At 41.6% G+C, this 14110-nt stretch overlaps 2 protein-coding genes across 2 annotated transcripts; both read left to right on the plus strand.

Moving 5' to 3' along the window:
* Positions 1-3184: 3184 nt before the first annotated feature.
* On the plus strand, positions 3185-5279 carry LOC131456732 (microsomal glutathione S-transferase 1-like). Its single transcript, XM_058625294.1, has 4 exons — positions 3185-3276; positions 3549-3680; positions 3987-4078; positions 4715-5279. The coding sequence occupies exons 2-4, from the start codon at positions 3564-3566 to the stop codon at positions 4959-4961; spliced, it is 456 nt and encodes a 151-aa protein (XP_058481277.1). The 5' UTR covers positions 3185-3276; positions 3549-3563; the 3' UTR covers positions 4962-5279.
* A 1028-nt stretch (positions 5280-6307) lies between these two features.
* On the plus strand, positions 6308-8723 carry mgst1.1 (microsomal glutathione S-transferase 1.1). Its single transcript, XM_058625192.1, has 4 exons — positions 6308-6541; positions 7467-7599; positions 7697-7788; positions 7998-8723. The coding sequence occupies exons 2-4, from the start codon at positions 7474-7476 to the stop codon at positions 8242-8244; spliced, it is 465 nt and encodes a 154-aa protein (XP_058481175.1). The 5' UTR covers positions 6308-6541; positions 7467-7473; the 3' UTR covers positions 8245-8723.
* The last annotated feature ends 5387 nt before the right edge of the window (positions 8724-14110 follow it).

Consider the following 14110-nt stretch of genomic DNA (forward strand, 5'->3'; position numbering starts at 1 on the left):
ATCTGAAGCCAAGAACAACGTTCCCACAGTTGTCGTTCTGCCCTGTGGTGTTTTTATGTCACCTGTACATGAATTATGATGTTGCTTATGCTTTAGAAAGAAAATGGGTCAGAAGAGGAAGAAAACAACAACACAGTGGATCTCAGTTGTAAAAACGACAGGCGGCTACAAATATTCATGGATAATGGCTATTGACAGTAGATAAATGCACGTCATAATGTGCCAAATATAATGCAGGAATTTGCATTGTTTCCAAAACAAATCAAGATGAAAAAGAAGGTATTATTTAGTTCGCCCAGTTATTGTATTCCTACCAAAGCTGATTAAAATCCCACGTATATTGCAAAGTAATTTGACCCAGAGTGAATGATGAAAAAGAACTGTTCAAACCTGTGTTTAAAATGGATTTTGGACCAGTGGGAAAAGTGTATAAAAATAATCCTTACCCTTATTATTAAAAGCCCGAACCATGAACAAATCCCTGTTGCCAAATCCCACCCATTAGCTCCCTTAGTGCCAATAAATTGTCCAGTTACAACTGTATCATCATGTTCCATTTCAGTGAGAATCAACCAATTACTTTAACCATTATATTGTTGTTTTTCTAGCCAGTTGATATGATTTCTGTATTTTTCAGGTTGAGGCTGGACAAATTGCTTCCAACCCATCATCAATACAACCTTATCTGAGGAGCTCCTCGCTGGTCTGGTTTCGCATTTTCTTGCTGCCCTTGGGCCATGGCCATGTGAATAGGGTCAAATGAAACCTTATTGCGAAAGTTAATCACACGGTTTATCCCACAGGTTGCTGCAAAAAAAAAAAAATGCACTCACTTATCAATTCCTCAGTCAGGGCGAGTGGGGGGGGGGGGGGTTCACCTTCCAAACTCTGATTATATGCTGCTAAATTTATTGCACCCCACTGTGCCTATGTAATTCCACGTGCTCAGCATTCTGCTGCCATTGATTGGCTGCATGTGACAGTGCCGCGAGTAATGTGGACACCACCTTTGATCAATAAAAAAATGTATGTGTCTCGAACCTAGGAGGCATTCTGTAATGAAATCAATAGCTGTGCTTGGCTTCTGGCATTAAGATCATCGGTCGGGGCTGTTATTTAGTCATTGTTGTCCTACAACCAGCAGCACAACCTGGCTACCATAAGAAATCAATGGCGGCGTATCGCAGCCAGCATCCCAATTACTGGCAGGGCTGGTGAGAAATCAATGCAGCTTTTTTGCCATTACTACTCCTTGTGGGAAATCACACAACATTATTTTACTTGGGGAATCTGCTGCACAAAGGACGGTGCCCGATGCTGCTGCTACGTAAGATCCATTTGAGGCGCTTTGGCTTCCATTTCATGATGTGTGATCATAATGTATTGATCATTGGTCGCCCCCTGACCCCCACCCACAAAAAAAGGGTAAAAAAAAAAAAAAAAAATCAATTTTAACTAGTAGAATTGTTATTGCAGAGAAATTAAATGTTACTGCGGAAAAAGAAAAAATCTTTATTTGTCTGTCTAACTGTCTAACCCACTGCTGGGTTCTAAAACACAAATACATATGTCTGGAAGCCTGAAGACAGTCAAGCCATACAGTATATGTGTGTGTCTGTGAAAGAAAGTGCCTGTAAATGTGTGTAAAATGATGCTCATAACTTAATTTGACTTGACAACAATACTGATCATGAGACTCTTATGAGCTTTAGTCCATAATTGAAGTCCTGGCAGCCAACAGTTTCTGAAGTTGTCTGGGGAAACAATGGGAGCCAGCAGGACCTTAATATACAAAATAAATCTGACCCAAACAATTTATTTGCTAGTTATACATTATGATATTTTATTACATTTTTGTTACATTATGCGTTGTTACATTATCAGCTTGTACTGAGTTTGACGCTCACTTGTACCACTAAAAATAAACCAGGATGTTCAGTAGGAATCAGCAGTGGTTGTGTGAGCAGCAATGAAGCGCGCCCTGGAACAGCTGCCTGACTACATGCCTGCATGTTGAATCACGACTGCTGCTGTTTCCTTTACCGCGCAGCTCCAATTTTCCAAGTTTCCTGGAAGCACAAGTTATGCCACATTCAATAAAAGATATACAGCACATAACTTACCAAAGTACTGTAGAAACACCGGATGACTGCACAGCTTTGTTCTTGTATCCATGTGTTTGTATTTTGGATGGATCTGAAAACACAAAAAGCACAACACCCAGGACAATCAGTGATAATTTAAATGTGTTCACACTGCAATAAAAAGTGTCTTATTTGATTTTTGGTTTTGATTTTTGGTTTATTTTCTTCACCAGCTCTGTAGCCTCTGCCAGATGGTAACAGTTTAAAGGGTTTGTGACTGGAGTGAGAGGGATCAGTGACAATGTTTTTCTGCTGATATATATTGTGAAGCGGCAAGTCCTTCCAGAGGGGGCAGGGGACACCTGGTGATCTTTTCTGCAGACCTTATGACTCAGTTGCCTGGTAGAATGCCACCATCAGCCTCCTCTCCTTTGTCTCTGTGGTGTTGTGTGACCAGGAGAGGTCAGAAACTTGTACTCCTGGGTAAATTAGGTCATAAACCTTAGGGTCTTAGAAACCACAGACCCTTTTTTCGGTAATCCCTCAGAAACTGGAGCTTTAATTAAAAAAAAGTCAGCTCTACTTGAGAGTTCTGGAATGTTCTCTTGCATCATCCTGACACTAGGTAGGCAGACAGTCTACTACAGGAAACAACTGATTACATTACTCCACTCCACAACAATCATCTTCTGAAATTGATGATCTATGATGACTGAATTGGAAATTCCCAAACTAGGTCAAATTCTACTAGCATGCTTCGGTTTGATTTGATGAAGGGCCCCTTATGTCCCGTTTACCAGCCTTGACACTCTGACAGGTGAAAACAAGATTGTTGTGTCATTAAAACACTTGGGTTGAAAAAAAGAAAAAGAAAACACTGAGCACCACAGTTAAGCCTGCATCTTGCAAACATCTGTAATCACTTTTCTGGGATTCATTTTAGATCAAAAAAACATCTTATTTTTTCACAGTCAAGTAATTTGTGCAAGTCATTTCCTTAAGATAAAAATGCTGAGTCATTTATTTATTTCCCTCGGTCCTGTTTGCTTATCCCTCACAAGTATATGGGGTTGTTTTCTGTGTCACAGTGCTTGTCCCACCTCCAGACTCTCTGGGTGAAAGGCAACACGCCTTTTTGTTTTGTTGCGTAACAGAGTCACACTTCCCCTAGTCCCGGAGAGCCAGCGAAGAAGTAAGTAGTCTTTGTTTTCAACTTGTACTGAAGTGAAAACGCCTGTTTATGACCATAGATCACCCTGAGTGATCTACAGTCTGAATAATACAGTTAGTTGTAAGTGGACATTTTTACACAAGACTCTTAGAGGAGTTGCGATGCCTTTTTTCCCCTCAGCTGTTACTTTTGCTTTCCATCTACTTTGACTCTAGGCTCTTAACAAAACCTGTCAACAGGACAGATTTCATTTGAAAACTAGATGTTCATTGTAACTGTGTGAAACTTGACAGCTCTTAACAAGCAGCATGGCAGACCTAATGGAAAATGAGGTACTCCGGGCATTCGCCACCTATGCTGCTATTGTCATTGTGAAGATGATGCTGATGGGGCCCATCACTGCATACTTCCGCGTTACCAGAGGGGTATGTGACAAAATAAGTAATTTATTAATCTAATAATCTAATTTCCTATCAGTTTAGCCCAAGGCTTTATGAACACCGGCTACAGATCCAACATGTTATGCTTTCTGCACTATCACACAATCAAACGGCGCACGTATGTATAGGCTACACCCTAACTGGGACACAACCCAGGCTGTAAAAGAAAATTACAAGGTTGGGGCGGTGATGTAATAGCAACAATAATCATAAGTATGCAGAGGAAGAGATAAACACTGCAGACTTGAAGTCAGTGCATTTTATTTATTTTTTTTATTCCCTGTACTATAGGCTTTTGCTCATGAGGAGGATGTGGCCAGAAAGTCTCCAGAGGAGAAGAAAAAGCTGCTGAGGACCGATCCAGAGGTAGAGCGTGTTCGGAGGTGAGATTATCTGGCTTTTGAAATTTAAGTTTTCGGAAAATAAATGAGATGATATAAAATGATGACTTTCACATGACATTACTCAAGAAAGGAAGACATATGTATCTCTCCTTCCACTGGTTTCTCTTAAATGTTGTTAGATTCTCCTATATCCAATAATCAAAGTTCCCCCTATATCCTCCTATATATAAGTATGTGTTGTTATGTAAATTGTTTTTGTGATTTGGCCTCATGGGACCTCAGATGACTCTCACTGGCAGTTTTTTTTTTTTTTTATCACACTGGAGTTTCCCCACATGTCACAGAGATAAGACTCCTGGATTTTTACTACAGACTTTCAGAACTGAAGAAGCCTCTTAAATGCAAAGATAAACGTCTTTAAGAGAAGTCCAGTTGCTACTGATTCAAAGACCTTTGGATAACACGAGCAGTTGTCTGGGAAAAATGGGAGTTGCCATTTCCTGTAATTTGGAACGTGTAACCAACAAATTTACTGTACCAACCCTTTACCATCAACTGTACCACACAATAAGGCCTATGAACGTTGCACTCATGCACACACCATAGACCAGTATCACTGCCTGTGACAGTGGATGGATGGAAAACTTTTTGTGTGTTGTTGTTGTTGTTGTCCAGGTGTCACCTGAACGACCTGGAGAACATTGTCCCCTTCGTGGTGGTGGGACTTCTCTACGCCCTGACTCGACCCGAGCTTTCGACCGCTCTGCTTCACTTCCGCATCTTCGCCGGGACGAGGATCGTCCACACCATTGCCTATATCTTGGTTCTGCCGCACTTCTGCAGGGGCCTGCCCTATATACTGGGCATGCTGGTCACCTTTTCCATGGTGTACAGGGTGCTCAGCACTGCCCTCATCCTGTAGGACTGACGCCGAAACGGTCGACCGTTGTGAATCTTGTTCAGTTCAGCTATACAACTCATATTTTACATTTTTATACTTGGGCTGGTGGTGGGGCTCCATCAACAGCACAGCAACTTTAATATTGTGACACCATTTAATTAGTGCATGGTAGACGATTGTGGAGTGTAAGGTGGGTCACATGAGTAAACCGTTGCAGCTCAAGTTGACTGCCTGTGCTACTTCCTTTTTTCTTTTTTTTTTTTACATGTAACCTCTTTGACGTTTTTGAAACTGTGAATGTGAAATGTCTTCTCAATAAAGCTCCTCGATCAACGTAAATGGAACAAGTATTAAAACTCACATGCAGCTACGGATTACACAGGCCATCAAAACATTATGGGCTATCAATCATGTATTATGTTGCTTGGAAAGTACCACCTACAGGCACAACCCTCCATCCATCCATCCATCCATCCATTGTCTACTGCATTATCCTCCACATGAGAGTCATGAGCCAATCCCAGCTGACACAGGGCAAAAGGTGGGGTACACCCTGGACGGGTCCCAAGTCAACACACCAAGACCAACCATTCGCTCTAACATACACATCTATGGGCAATTTAGAGTGTTTGATTAACCTCTGCATGTTTTTGGAATGGGAGACTGAACCTGGGTCTTTTTGTTACAAGGCAAGACAAGGGAAATGTATTTATATTAGCACATTCCAACAAGGCATTTCAAAGTGCTTTACCATAAAAAAATAAAGAAAAATACAGCAGCAGCATTAATGATATAAAAGGCATAATAAAATGCGTAATTTAAATAAAGAGGTAAAAGAAAGGGGGGGGGGAGGACATTAAAAGAGACTAAAAGTTGCAGTTACAGCTGAGGTGCAGCAGTGATGGTTTATTGTCCTGGTTCTGGTTACACAGAGCAAACCTGACCCAGATGACCTTAGTGGTCTGGAAGGTTCATAGTCAGAAATGCATTTTGGGCCTAAATCATTCAGTGCTTCATAGACTAGCTGCAATATTTACAAGGCAACAATCCTAAACACTACTCCACCATGTGGCCCCCTACATACACAAATACAAGCAAATAATATTGAAAAAGTCTAAAAAAGTCTTACTAAACACAAAGTAGCCCCAAACTCAAGATACCAGCTGCATGTACTCCATCGCAGGGATGAGTCTGCTTTTTTTTTTAGCCCCTCCCTCCATCATGTATAGGTTCAAACATACTGTTTGAATGACCTCACTCCGGAAACTTCCTCGGCATCCTTCTCTTCCTAAGCAACACCAGCTGTATGAACTACTGGAAAGAGGAGGGCCCTAGAGAAACCCGCCATCCCACAGTCCACCCCAGTTGTGGCCCCACTTAGAGCAAGAGAAGTAATCCGCGGGAACAAGTTATCCTCCTTATCAGTGTGTGTGGTTTTTTTTCCTGCAACTTTACAGTTCTTGCATCTATCTGTTTGAGACCTGACCAGTGTAAGCTCCTCCCACCGATTTCACAACCTCAGGATATAGTTCAGTCGTCTGTGTCCACAACTGGCCTTTGAAACCTTGCTGATCACAGTGACTGTGCATAAAAAAAACAAGGTAAGCGCCACATACCGCATCATATTCTCTTTTAAATAACCTGATCCATTGCTTTTGCTACATATGTGTGTGAATGTATTTATAATTTGTTAACTAAGCTCTTTCCAGTGCAACAACAACTGAAACTTCTGCGTTGTGGCTGTCCCCCTTTAAAGCTGCAGTAGGCAGGATCACTCAAAAAAAATAGTTGATAGTTGAATATCGTCCACAGTTTCATTCATTTGCCCAAATTAACATTCAAATTAATTAAATTATTTGAGGCAGCCTATTATGTTTATTGTCCCACTCTTTCTTTTAAAGAGTTTGCAGTGAAGGGACATGTCTTCCGCTTAGTAGAACAGTTCTCTCTGGAACCTGAGTCTAGAGAAGGACGCAGAAATCTAGGTCTTCCTTAGCTTAATTGATTCACATGATGTTAAAAAAAAGGCTATTATGGGATCATTGTCGCGGTAATGTTTTAAATACGGCATACAGAATGAAGCTGTGCTTAAAAAGAGCTTGTCAGGGAGGGAGCACATTACTTACCTGCCAGTTTATTATGGATAGAATACACCTATGCCTTTCTATCCCAGTAGATCAGCAGTTTTTGAAATACTTCATATACCATATCATGTTCCAAGTCTCTTAAATCACCTTTAGTCCTCATTCTGACGCTCAGTTAGATCTTCAGCAGGTTGTATTATCTATGTCTAAATGGACTACGTTGCCACCATGCAATTGGTTGATTACATATCTGCATTAACAACAGTGAAAGCTGTACCTTTATTGTTTGCATTGTGAATATATAAACATGGACATTGGTCCGTGTGGCTCTACAGATTGAAGGTCAGCTTTCTTAGCATCGCTGTCGGCATTGTAATGTCCAGTATTTTACGGCCTTTCGTGTTTGATAACTCACGTGTGTTCACCAATTCTTTCCTCACAGGGACACGATGACACCACTGGACGGCATCATGGACAGCCAGGTCTTCCTGGCATTTTTCACTTACGCCACTATTGTCATACTGAAGATGATGCTCATGTCACACCTGACGTCGTACTACCGCCTTACAAAGAAGGCAAGTTTGTTCTTCCAGACGAAATCTCAATGGAAGACAGACAAAAACATAGTTAATCAGAGCGATGACGCTGACCCGTCCTCTCTTCTCGCCTCAGGTGTTTGCAAACCTAGAGGACACCAAACTCTTGTCGTCAACAGTGGACAAGAAATTGATCGGCACAGATCCCGATGTTGAACGTGTCCGCAGGTACACACAACGCCTCGACTCTGAACTTCACTGTGTTACTACCACAGACAATTAAGCTGCTTTAAGGTCCTGAAAGTGTCTGAAACCTGTATTCTCTTGGTGTTTTCTTCTCGTGTCATTCGAACTAATGAAGGCGTAACGTTAGGACCGCTACACGGTGCTAGCAAAGTGAGACTGTGTGTATTTTGTGTGTTGTTGTTGTTGTCCAGGTGTCACCTGAACGACCTGGAGAACATTGTCCCCTTCGTGGTGGTGGGCCTTTTCTACGCCCTGACTCAACCTGAGCTTTCGTGCGCTCTGCTTCACTTCCGCGTGTTTGCCGGCTCAAGGATCTTCCACACCATCGCCTATGTCGGCGCTCTGCCTCAGCCCTGCAGGGGTCTGGCCTATTTGCTGGGAGCGCTGGTCAACGTGTCCATGTCTTTCAAGGTGCTCAGCGCTGTCCTTGTCTTGTAGAGACAACAATAGACCACCGCAATACATTCAGACGTGGAAAAATCTGAAAAAGCTTAGCCTCATCATGGTTAATGCTATTTTTAACACAAATCAGACTTGACTTTTGATTTAAAAAAAAACAAAAAAAAAAACTGTCTTATGTCTGAATTTTGCCTTCCCCACACTGTATTAGTCACATCTTTCCATAGATATTCAATAGGATTAAGATTGGGACTCATAAAGGATCATTTCAGAATAGACCAATGTCAATGCCATTATCTTGTTGAAGGACCCACAAACTGACTGTGGCTGAATTTTCCACCATTTCGCAGCATTTTTTTTCCATCCAGATGCCTTGATAGTTTTGAAATTGTTTTGTGCCCTTACGTACACATACAGTAAGTGAGTGTCCTCCGTGTTTTTATCGTTTGGGTTAGGGTTAGACTGGAATTTCGTTCGAACCTCATGTCGAATGACAATAAAGAATCTTGAATCTTGAATCTTGGAGATCTTCATATTTCTGTCCAAGTCCGTGAAGCTATACACACAAAAAAACAACAACTCGTCCGACATGTTCGATCTTGCCATCGCTGCACATTTAACACCAGCAATGTCTTAAAGCAATGCAGCAGATGGAAACAAGATAATTACACAGAGCATGAATGAAACTGCTGATGTGAACCTGTAACCTGTTAAACCTCCACACTTTTGTGCTGGAATAAAAACAAACAAACAATGGTCAAAACTTGCATCCAACATTTTTTATGTTGCCCTATAGATATATTCCTGTTACCAAGCAACGACACGTTGGAAGTTGAACTCAAATTGATTTTATAGTGTTTTTTGTGTCCTTGATCCTTGTGTGCTGTTTGTTTATATGAGTTTATTATCTGTATGCCCTTTCAATTAATTTTCATCCTCCATGCCAAAAACTGCAGAAATGCACGCGTAACACTTCGTTTTAGTTTGTTACAAAGAATATTTAGATTTGAAAATGAAACTTTACACTCACTATTTCGAGGTTTATTAACTGTTGGCTGAATTTATACATCGTTGTACATTAGAATGTTATCAACAGTCTCATTAAACGCTCTTTTATGCAAATACACTTTCACCAACAATCACATCTGGTAATATTTTATAGCTTATAAACATTTAAACGAACTCTCAAACATGCAGACATTATTTAGTTGTTTTACATGTGGTGTGGATCCCCATGCCCACCTGATTGTGCCACCCTGACCCATAATGGTGGCGTGTGCGCCCCTGGTGTCATTGTCAAACATAATAGAAACAGTAAATTAAAGGATAAACAAGACGAATAAAAATGAATGACTGGTTTATTATTGTCTGATGTATATATATATATATATATATATCCAACAAAGTGCAACAGGTTCAGCTGCTGTTTTTTTTAGATGAGTTGAGTTGAGTTTCAGGGAATTTGTGGCAAAGATGTACAATTTACATTCTACTCTGACAGCGCTGAATAATTTGCACATTATTATTGTTATTACACTTTGGCGACACACATTTTTCTCATCACAGTTATTTATTTATTGACAAAAATCAAAAGTAGATTTATTTACTTCCTATGAATTACAGTATAATGTAACAGGAGCATGTATTTTATCTTTTTCTGATTTTTTTGGGGCAGAACTACACACACACACACACACACACACACTTTACTTGCACATTGTTGTAACAACGACACAATCTATTTCATGATTACAGCTACATTTATTCTAGAATATAGCGACACTGGTGTAGGTTTCTCATAACTTCACGTCTCCATCAAGACTAATCTCCACGTTTGATGTAGACGTTATTATTGTGGCAGAAAATTAACCGAATGGAGGAATCAATGTGTGCGTCTTATTTTATCTGTATTTTCCTCTGATATTCGGACACATATTTGGTTCATTATTCATTTCCTTTACAGACTGAAAGGGAGATAAAGACGAAACATATTGTGATTGCCTCAGCAGCTCATGTCAGAGTGAATAATGTAACTTGCAATAATGTTCTGCCAAATGATAAAACAAACACAAAGAGTGACGCCATATGAGATTGGGCGATATTAAAGGAGCTGTTCTTGGATTTTCACACTCCATATTCTGTAATGAACATACTGTGTGTTAATTACTGAACATCATTTTATTCAGAGGCATTCTTTCTTCTTCTGAAGATGAAGAACAAGTTGTGTTTCTGCTCTGTTCCTGGGAGGCGAGAGCAGAGAGAAGGTGGCCGTGACCTCCACTAGAGGGAGACATTTGAAAAGTCAACAGAGGCGCTCCTTATTGGGACTCGTTTATAGACCAGGTGCAGCCTATAAAAGCACTTCAGCTCCCCGATATTAACTCAATTAGCTTTTACCCAAAACATTCCCCTGCACATGTGAGCTTTCAAAAAGCCAGGTGTGACATATTTATGTGGGTAGAATTCAATGTATGAAGCAGCGACAGCTTTGGCATCATTTAAGCCAATTTGCAAACTCCTCCCCCTCCCCCCCCACCTCCACTCGTCTGGCAGAGTCAATGTCATGAGCAGATTTCCCCCCCCTGTGTTTGCTGTTTAAAGTGTAGTGACATGTTTGGATGTGTCAGCCGCTGATATGATGAATGCCTCGCGCTGCACATGAAGGTGACTGACTCCAGTGCGCGGCGGCAGTGAAACCCATGGGTGGGCACTGTAAATAGTGGAGTGAAAATTACCATGAAGGCTGCTTTTGGCGGCTCGTCTGCATTGTGTCCTGTGGTCCCCGCGTGAGGAGGGAGAGTTTTTATAGGAGCTCATTTGTTCGGGACCCTCGGCCCGCCGGGGTCTGTCATTCCTCAGACAAGCCAGGCATTTCACTGCTTGGTTGGGGTGTGTTGTGTTGTGGGGGGGGAGCGGCAACATCCACCACCATCTTCCATAACTAACAACATCAGACACACACACGGGAGCATTACTCATACTGCATGCGGCGTATGCTGGATTCTGTCTCTGCAGCCTCACCCTGACAAACATCCTCATGTGCATCTATTTTGCATTAGCACAACATGTTTTAGCAATTCTGCTTGACATGTATTGGTTTTAATGTGAAGCATTGTACACATGTACAAATGTATGTAAACCATATATAATACAACCAGAACATAAAGGATACATGCATGCAGCATGGAAATAACATTCATTTATTTATATATTTATTTATTTTTTAAAGCGGCATGCATTTAGTGTGACCTTCTGGCACTACTCGGCTCGACTTGACTTGACTCTACTCATTTATTTTTACTTTTCCATTAGGGATAGGACCTGGTCTGGTACCTGCTCCGGTGAGGTTCCAAGCGAGCTGAGCCAGATATGTGACATCATATCGGACTGCTGGCCACTGATTGGCAGTGAGTGTCGTCACTGGAAGATTCATGAGCGCGACGTCCAACACAAGATTCCAACCGAACAATGCCAAACTGTAGGTCAGTTAAGAGGACTTAAAAATCCTGAAAACGTTTAAAAATGGATGGTGGCTGAGTTCCATTTAGTGTCTTCAGTTCAGGGTGGCATGGTGGTGCAGTGGTTAGTAGTGGTGGTTAGCACTGTTACCTCACAGCAAGAAGGTGCTGGGTTCAATTCCTGGTCTGGGACCTTTCTGTGTGGAGTTTGCATGTTCTCTCCAGTCTCCTCCCACCATCAAAACATGTTTGAATGTTAGTTACATTCGGTCAGGTTGGTCCCTTGTGGCGGCGCACTTCCTAGATCGCTGTCCTACTGTCCTCACAAGCACATATCCTGCATTAATGCTTCACAGTGGGTGGATCTGATGCTTGGTGCTAAAGGGAGCTATTGGAGGTGAGTAGGGCAAGGCCTGTATGGCTAACTGTATTGCAAGAGTTGCTAAAGTGACCATGATGTGATAGCTGCTATGTTGGGTGTTGGGTCCAACAAAAACTCGTACCATTTTGGCTCGGTTTGAGCTAAATGTTAAATGTGCCTGTGTTGGATTTGCATAACAGGATTTGATACGTGGGCCACACGGTTGGTGTAGTGGTTAGCACTCTTGCCTTTGCAGCAAGAAGACCCAGGTTCGAGCCCCGGTTGGAAGTTTGCATCTTCCCCCCGTGTGGCCGTCTTCAAGTTCTCCGGCTTCCTCCTGCAGTCCAAAAAGATGCAATATGGGGATTAGGTAAAGTGGACACTCTAAATTGACCATAGGTGTGAGAGTGAATGGTTGTTTGCCTCTATATGTGGCTCTGCGATGGACTGGCGAACTGTCCAGAGTGTGACACCCGCCTATCGCCCTATGTCAGCTGAGATTGGCACAGCACCGGTAGAAAATGGATGGATGGATGGATGGATTTGATACGTGGTGCTCAAGCTGACGCTTGGAACATTGTATTGACATTGAACACTGCTCCATTCAACGTGAACGAGGGGTGTTTCATTTGATGCTCCCGCCTCCCAGGTGTGAGTCCAACATAACACCTGTGCCTTTCCTGCTAAAACAATGTGAAAGGGAAAAACACACATCTGTCGTGAAATGTATTGTATGTGGTAGAAATGGTCAGATTCTGATTCAGTGCACATTAATAGTGGGCACGCTCATTTCCATTCCATTAAATTCATCTCCTCTCTGAACATCACACTTCCTTCTGAAGCACAGCTAAAAGCTGCCACTGAACATACAGCATATAATGGATGCTCATTTGTCGGAGACAGGGTTGCTCTTTGTCTAACAATGGGTCATCCCTGGGTCTGAGTCTGCTAACAATTACGCTCATGCACAAAGAATCTGCACAGTCAGACTTGTTAGGCAGAACATCTAATTTCAGACATTACTAGGCCATTTTATTAGGTACAGAGGCCGCCTAATAAAATGGCAGGAGTAGCACCCAGTGTGGTCTTCTCATCTGTTTCCAGGTTTGATGCATTGGTCTCTTGCGTACGCGTCTTTGTTATAAGTGGTCATTTAAGTTACTGTTGTCTTTTTATTATGTTGAACTGGTTTGGCCTGGTCTCTGTGTGAAAGCCCCAGTCGATAATTGGTACCTAATGTTTTCATACCAACAGCCATGACACATTCAAATTCAATTGAATTGATTAAACAACTGATTAATCATTGATTAGATACTGGCATTAACAAGCAGTTGAACAGGCGCCTAATGAATACTAATAAAATAATAATAAAATTATTTTATATCTGTATATATATATACTGTATACATATATATGTATATATATGTATATATTTATATATATTTATATATATATATATATATATATATATACATATATATATATATATATATATATATATATATCTGTGAATTACTGATCCTAGAGTCATGATTCAAGGTTTGGGTGTAGACCTCAGAGGATTTTCAGATTTCAAAGTCGTAAGTTTGGGAATGGCTGGACTGTAACACAGACGTTGGCGGACAAGCATGCAGCTTCAAAAAAGATGTGCCTCTGCTTATCACGAGTTGAATATTACCCAGCTATGAAGACGCTGATTAGATACAGTAGTGTCTCCAGTTGAGGACGCTCCCCGCGCGCATCCGTTCGCTCTGCTTTCATTAGCTGTCATCCAAATACCTCAGGTGTGCCTCCGCGTCTTATTGTTCGCCTGGTTCAACTGCACAGCCGCTTAATTAGACACAACTTCAAAGTCGCGCGCCAACATCGACGTCGAGGTGAGCCAGATATTTATATCACACGACGCCGTCCAGGGTCCTGAAAAATTAATGGCTGGGAAAATCAGACTCAAGGCTGCCGGAGACAATTATGAATCAATCGAGGACGAGCAGGTGGACATTTTGAGGCCACAGTCTCTGTACTCCATTTCTTTTCACTGCGTCTAGACAACACTGCTGCTGCTGTAGGAGATACAGTGCACTATCCT

The sequence above is a fragment of the Solea solea genome, chromosome 3, assembly GCF_958295425.1.
Source record: "Solea solea chromosome 3, fSolSol10.1, whole genome shotgun sequence".
NCBI lineage: Eukaryota > Metazoa > Chordata > Actinopteri > Pleuronectiformes > Soleidae > Solea > Solea solea.

Bases quoted from the DNA above. Each gene is read 5' to 3' on its own strand.
- LOC131456732 (XM_058625294.1), top strand. From the start codon at position 3,564: ATGGCAGACCTAATGGAAAATGAGGTACTCCGGGCATTCGCCACCTAT. The intron at 3,681-3,986 runs GTATGTGACAAA...CCTGTACTATAG, and splicing joins ACTTCCGCGTTACCAGAGGG to GCTTTTGCTCATGAGGAGGA. The intron at 4,079-4,714 runs GTGAGATTATCT...GTTGTTGTCCAG, and splicing joins GAGGTAGAGCGTGTTCGGAG to GTGTCACCTGAACGACCTGG.
- mgst1.1 (XM_058625192.1), top strand. From the start codon at position 7,474: ATGACACCACTGGACGGCATCATGGACAGCCAGGTCTTCCTGGCATTT. The intron at 7,600-7,696 runs GCAAGTTTGTTC...TTCTCGCCTCAG, and splicing joins ACTACCGCCTTACAAAGAAG to GTGTTTGCAAACCTAGAGGA. The intron at 7,789-7,997 runs GTACACACAACG...GTTGTTGTCCAG, and splicing joins GATGTTGAACGTGTCCGCAG to GTGTCACCTGAACGACCTGG.